We start from the raw sequence: 6,786 nt of genomic DNA, 5'->3' as shown, positions 1-6,786 counted from the left end.
GTTGAACATAAAAGAAGATATTTTGAAGATTGCTGGTAATCAAACAGTTGGTGGTTGCCATTGACTTCCATAGTAGGAAAAAAAAAATACCATGGAAGTCAATGGCAACCACCAACTGTTTGATTACCAGCAATCTTCAAAATATCTTCTTTTGTGTTCAACATAAGAAAGCAACTCATACAGGTTTGGAACGACATGAGGGTGAGTAAATGATGACAGAATTTTCATTTTTGGGTGAACTATCCCTTTAAGACCAGACCAATAAATGGGCACTTAATGGAGTTCAGATGAATGAATATCAGATGGACAGAGACCAGCTGGTCACTCCCTAGAGGACAATAAACTGGACCAAAATGACAGAGGTCATAGTTCAGAATGACAGGTCGAGAACTCCTAATTGAGTGGCGATTTCCTCTTTCTCCCCAGTGACCACTGAGGTCCCTACAAAGTCTGCAATGAACCCATATAGAGACCAAAGACAGGTAACAGCTATGAAAAATAAGAATTGATTTATTTATACATTTATTTTGTTTTATTTTATTTTAAATGATTGAATTCTCAATTAAATTATACACAACAGACATTTGATTTAAGCTATTTTTAATTTTTTCGTTCAATTTGTGTTTTAAATAATTTTACAAACAATAGGAAAACAAGTGTTCTATCAGATAGGTAGATAGATACATTCCACAACTGTTGATTTTCTTTCAAAATGGCAGGATTTCTGTCTCTTCATGAGGATATATGTATATTGTACGCTAGCATACCAATAGAGCCGGAGCCTGTGAACCCCCCTGACCCTATGACCTCTCTCTCCCAAACATGAATAGCATCACTCAAGGCCTGGACAGGCTTTTCAACCAGCCTGAGTCGTGCCTGAGCTCCTAAACATGATGATTTAATGTATCCTCAGCCCCCCGGGTAGCTTTTGCAGGGACTAACAGAAGTTTGTTTAGGACACAAACCCCCTCTAAAGACATGCCTCCCCATCTAAAGCTTTCTCTCAGTTACACACAGGCAAACGTCCCACCCCTCCTGTTCTTCAGGCTCCACACTTGGCAAAATGAAGGGTCTGCTCTAACAAGGGCTCTTTCATCTGCTGAGAAAAGCAGTATCTGTTCAACTGGCTTCTATAGGACTACGCTGGCAAAGAAAAGAAAGAACATTTACTCATTCTGAACTGAACCCATAATAATCTACACATTAAATCACTGGAGAAGATGTGAGAGAATTACCCATGTTAACGACCAATTGCAAAAAAAAAAAGAGAGATTTGTTAAATGTTATCAACAAATATAAAGAGATACTTTACCGTATTATGCTGAATTTACTATATTTATTGCAGTTTTTACTCCATATCATTAGAACAAACAAAAAATGCAGGTTTATACGTGATTTAAATATAAAAGGACTCTTTATAAAAATCAGCTTTAATGTTCTTCTGTGAGGCTGAAATCTCTGGATTATCTGAACTGATTCTTGTTGCTTTGTTCCAATGAATAGGCCTATTATAAATGCATATGTTAATGTTTTTATTGTTGAAAACAAAAAAAAATAGTTAAATCAATCATTAATCATATATCAGTTTAGGTTTATAAACAGCAATATGAATCAGCTTCTGTTATTTGTTAAAACACATTATTGTTTCTGTTTCTACATTGAAAAATATATATAAAAAATGTTAAGTTACAAATAATTAAAGAATTTAGTCTCATTCTGAAAGATGTTCATTTTCTATGGCGATAGCGCCCTCATGCGACAATATTAAGACACTTGAATTCGACAAAAGTTCCTCTACAAACATTTTCTAAGGTATTGTAGTAAGACTATGTTCAAATAGTGTCATGTTGTTTGTCTTTTTAGTGAGGGCATTGCATTTAAAATAAATAGCATGCACTATCAAAGTTGTGAAGTATTAAGTAACAGTACACCTGTAATCGCAATATGATTGATTAACATGAGGCAGTTTTCGTGCAGTTAAATGTTATTTATGTGTTGTGAGTGTAACCTACGTTTTTTTAACCATACAAATAAGAAAACGTTATTCAAATGGAAAATCACGACCCCGGCAGGACTCGAACCTACAATCTTCTGATCCGAAGTCAGACGCCTTATCCATTATGCCACGAGGCCGCTCCTGTAACCCGATGAAAAAGTGCTCTTCTATGTTACTAAATAATACTATTTTTGCAAGTTTGCGTAGATGCGCAATGTTTTATCTGGAAATAATATCTCTTTAACCTCTGTGTTTATTTTTCATTTACCAGGTTCCTCTGAGGAAGTGAGTATGTTTTATCTGAGGCTCTAATAATATGATGCTAGAGTTTGGGTAAGATGGTGCTCCACCTCTGTGAAACCCAAATCCCAGCAGGGCTCAGATCGGACCCGTCTGAACCCCCTTAACATCCAGATGCTCTCCAGGAACCTGCAAGAGCAGATGTTTTGGGGTCAGACACAGGAGTACACAGACGAGGATGTTGAACGCAGTATAAGACACTTGGAGCAACATAAACTCTGGTGAAAGGAACGGCCCTGCTACCTGACAGAACTCAAGTTACCTCGGATGTACGGCAATGACATTGACAAACACTTCTATTTACTTGCCCAAAAGCAGAGCCTTCCTTACCTAGATGCGGCCAGTCGGCTTCAGAGAGCACGGCTGACGGCTTCCCAGGATGCCCAAGGAATAGGCTTGGGAAGTGGGCTGGACTCGGTATGGGCCGGGAATTTCCCAGATGAGAATTAGAGGTGAGAGGTTTGGGAATCCCTGCAGTGTTATTAACTTAAACTTAGAAATGTTGTCTTGACAAGTGACTGAAGTCTGTCTTGAAGTACTAAAATGACTAAAACTGAAATAAAATAAAGCGAAAATTAAAACTATTAAAAATCATTTTTGTTAATTAAAATAAATCTGAAATAAAAATAAAAATATTATAAGAAAAACTTAAACTTAGAAATGATCTTGACAATGAACTGAAATAATAAAGTGTAAGTTAAAGTACTAAAACTACTACCGAAATAAAACAAATTAAAGCTAAATAGTTTAAAAACGAATAAAACTGATAAAAGCACATAACAAAAATACTAAAAGTTAAAATCAAAACTGAAAATATAAAAATGAAACCAATTTAAAATAATATTATATAAATAATATATAATAGTATTCTATATTATTCTATATTTACTTATACTAATATACACTGTACTAATATCCAGAATTAACTGATACAAAAAAAATTAAACAAAAATCTCTAATATTGGCCAAAGAAAAAATATGATACCCTATATTATTCATGTGCCTTTGGGTTGCTCTCTGCAGGGCTCCGAAATGCGTTTCCTGGACACAATGAGTCTCCACATGGCAATCTCAGGTCTGACAGGATTCCAGCGCTCACTCTGGATGGCGAGCAAGTACGGCAAGAGAAAAGGGCTACAGGAAGTGAAGGAGCACATGAAGCACCTCAGCTGAAGCTCTGAGGGCCCGATGGTTTGTGCAGACCTTGCAGCTTTTGACAGATCAGCCACAATAGTTTACAATACTGCAAACCAGTAACAAATTGTATATTTTTTCTCATGCAGATTGGCTCATGAATGGGTTGATATCAGCAGTATTAATAACCTTGCTGATGTTCACGCTCTCTACGTGGGAGTAGAACCGTTGAAGAAAGAACCGTAGGGATCTGTTCGTGAAGGGCAGCATGTCGGACATTAGGACAATTTTTCAGGTAAGCAGGACGTTTAAAAGAAATAGCTCAACAAGAAACAAAAGTTAGCTGAAAATGTACTCACCCTCATGCATCTCGGATGGCAAATTTTATTTTTTGGGTGAACTGTTTATTTAAGGAGCCAACAAAATGTCTATGCTAAGTTATACCTTTTCATACATTAATAAAAGTACAAATAAAGGAATAAATGAATGAATGTGTTTCCTGAAGTTATGTTGTCTTCTTTATTAGGAGCTGATGCAGTATTGTGCTCTTGATGTTTTGGCCACACATGAGGTCTTCATTCAAACAGTATATGTGCAGTATAAGGTTTTATTTTTTTTAATAATCTAATAAAGGTATTAAAAAAAAATTACACAAAAATGTAAGTGTTTTTGTTGAGCATGAGGTTCATTTGTAAGGGGAAGTTTTTTTTTCAAGCAGGCAGATTTCTTTTTCTTTTTTCTTCAGTTTTTAAAACAACATAAATATTGTTTATCTTTTAATTCTTCATATAAACCATAGTTTTAGTTAATTTACATTTATATATCTGGTAGATGCTTGAATGATTATCCACAGCATTCAAGGTACACATACTGTATATATAAATACAGGTGCATCTCAGTAATGCTCATCTGCATTTTTTGGTCTCGTTTCTCATTTTCCTCTTGACAATACCCCATAGATTTCAGTCTGTGTGCATTGAATTTATTTAATACACGAGTTTCACAATTTGAGTTGAATTACTGAAATGAACTTTTCCACAACATTCTAATTTATTGAGATGCAGCTGTATATATATATATGTTTTTCAGTTCTTGCTTTTCATAGGAATCAAACCCATGACCTTGGCGTTGCTAGCACCATGCTATACTGTTTGCACTACAGGAAGGCTAAGTTTGCTAAATGGAATTTAGTTTCCTTCCCCGAGACTTCTATTATGCTTTAGTTCATTACCAGCAGAGTAAACTGGGTGGTTCAGAGTTCAGCAGTGGACTATCTCCATCTAATGCTGGTGGCCATGCGGTGGCTGTTTGACGAGCACGGCATTGATGGGTTCTAAACAATGTCAGTGGATTTTGATGTGAGAGGACAATAGGGGATGGATTTTTTTTCCTGGAGGAAGCAATATTATGGATTATTGTGATGGTTTTCATCAGCTGTTTGGACTCTCGTTCTGACGGCACCCATTGACTGCAGAGGATTCATTGGTGAGCAAGTAATGTAATACTAAATTTGAAACAAACTCATCTACATCAACAACAGCTACATCTTGGATGACCTGAGGGTGAGTAAAAATTCAGCTATTTGTACTTGGGTGAATTATTCCTTTTGGAATACACTGTGACTTTTGCCCATATTTACAGTTAGGAGTTGATGGCAGAAATTGCTTAAAGTCAGAGCCAGTCTGCAGATTTTGGGCACTCAGGCATGTTTTAAAGTCAATTCAGATTTTAAGTCAAGTAGTCTATTCCAGCCTTTACTCACTTTACTCTCCTGTTTTAAACCATTTTTCTGTAAAACACAAAGGGAGAAATCGAAAACAAATCTTCTCTTTTTTTTATATGACATCATTGTATAAAAAATTACATTTTTTTTTTAGTTCCACTGAAATGTTATACAACTTTGAAATAATGTGAAAGTGAACAAATGACAAAATTAATTTTTGGGTGAACGGTTTGTAAAAAAAAAATTTCACCAGATCATATGTGGACATTTGTTTATTAAGATTATAGTGGCATTCTGCGAACATGAAGAACTCATTAACACTTCATAAATTCACATAAAATGAATACAATGCATGAATTAAATTAGTTAGAACTGGATTCTTTATATATTGTTGATATGCTACTGCGAAGCAACTTGATCCTGTTTTTATATATCAACAGGTGAGGCGTTGGACATTTATCAGATTCTAGAGATCGCCAAAGGAAAACGACAAGCTACAAGGCTATAATAATATCTGTGGCATGAAAAGAATGAACGCAGGTCATGCAGCCTCTCTCAGCACATAAATGGCTACCCCTAGTGCGAACTCAGAGAAGGGCAGTGTTGAAATGAGAGAAATGAATGAACGGGGTTGTAAAAAGTGCAAAAGAAGGAATAGAAGCTTTTTTTTCACTGCTTCCTCCTCTTTTTCTTTGGTGCTTGATTTTCCTCTGAAACCTGAGAATCTTCAGTCTAAAGAAAGGAAGAAAGACACTATTGAAGATGAACCCAAACCCACAGCACTGTCTGAGTATGAACATGTTTAAACAAAGACACACCTGTTGGCTTTCATCCCGCTGCTGTTCCTGTTCCTGCAGCGCAGCTTCCAATGTGGCAGCATTGATTCTGAAGTCTCTGGAGGTGCTCAGCTTCATGTACTGCATCAGATTGACCTGTTTGAAAACATTCACAGATGTGCCTTCATTTTTCAAAGGTTTTTGTAACGCTTGCTGTTGTATATGCTGTGCGTATAGGCAAAAACCTAAGAGACTTTACCTTGGATTTCTTGGAGAGAAGAATGAGAAACTTCTCATACTGTTCTATGTTGAAAATGAGGTTCGGTATGGCTTTACTCTCACGAAGGACTTTAGCCTAGAAAAGAAAATCACATCAGATGCACAAAACATTTTCAAGACTTTGCACACCATAGCCTAAATTGTTATACCAAATAAATACCAAAAAAAAAAAAGAAACATCCAAAAAGTTATTCTAAAGTGATTCTAAAGGCCGGGGCGACGGTGAGCGACGGTCGGGCTAGTTTGTTTGGTGTGTTCCACTCGTCGGCGGCAGTTGAATCGGCATCGGGGCCGTCAGCGAGGGTGAGAAGTCTGGATTGGATGTTCAGTTTAGCGAACGAGTCAGTGCCCGAGAATTAAAGTGAAAGTGATGAAAACAAGCATGTAAATGAAGGTGGTACAGACAGAAGGCTGTTTAAATGTTACGTGATCTTTCCCAATCATTCTAATATGCGAAGGTTTTCATAACATGAGCTGCTTAAAATGATTAAAGGGGGTCATATGATGCTATTTTAAAGATCATTATTTTGTGTATTTGGTGTAACAGAATATGTTGACATGCTTTAATGTTCAAAAAA

General features: G+C 36.3%; 1 protein-coding gene and 1 non-coding gene across 5 annotated transcripts in view; both read right to left on the bottom strand.

Annotated features, from left to right (window-relative positions):
* Positions 1–2,060: 2,060 nt before the first annotated feature.
* On the bottom strand, positions 2,061–2,133 carry trnar-ucg (transfer RNA arginine (anticodon UCG)). The gene has a single exon. It is a non-coding gene; the product is annotated as a tRNA-Arg (tRNA).
* Positions 2,134–5,815: 3,682 nt separating this feature from the next.
* Positions 5,816–6,786, bottom strand: part of LOC107670230 (Fanconi anemia group I protein-like) — a 15,122-nt gene continuing 14,151 nt past the window's right edge. For all 4 annotated transcript variants that reach the window (XM_016462765.1, XM_016462763.1, XM_016462764.1 and 1 more), the window contains 3 exons: positions 6,189–6,284; positions 5,972–6,085; positions 5,816–5,885 (listed from right to left, as the gene is read on the bottom strand). In XM_016462765.1, coding sequence (XP_016318251.1) covers positions 5,823–5,885; positions 5,972–6,085; positions 6,189–6,284 — 273 coding nt within the window. In that variant the 3' untranslated portion in view covers positions 5,816–5,822. The remainder of the gene's footprint in view (positions 5,886–5,971; positions 6,086–6,188; positions 6,285–6,786) is intronic.

This window comes from Sinocyclocheilus anshuiensis, unplaced genomic scaffold (assembly GCF_001515605.1).
Source record: "Sinocyclocheilus anshuiensis isolate Anshui unplaced genomic scaffold, SAMN03320099.WGS_v1.1 scaffold624, whole genome shotgun sequence".
NCBI lineage: Eukaryota > Metazoa > Chordata > Actinopteri > Cypriniformes > Cyprinidae > Sinocyclocheilus > Sinocyclocheilus anshuiensis.
Note: the sequence above shows the minus strand (reverse complement) of the source record. Positions and strands in the feature narration are given on the sequence as shown.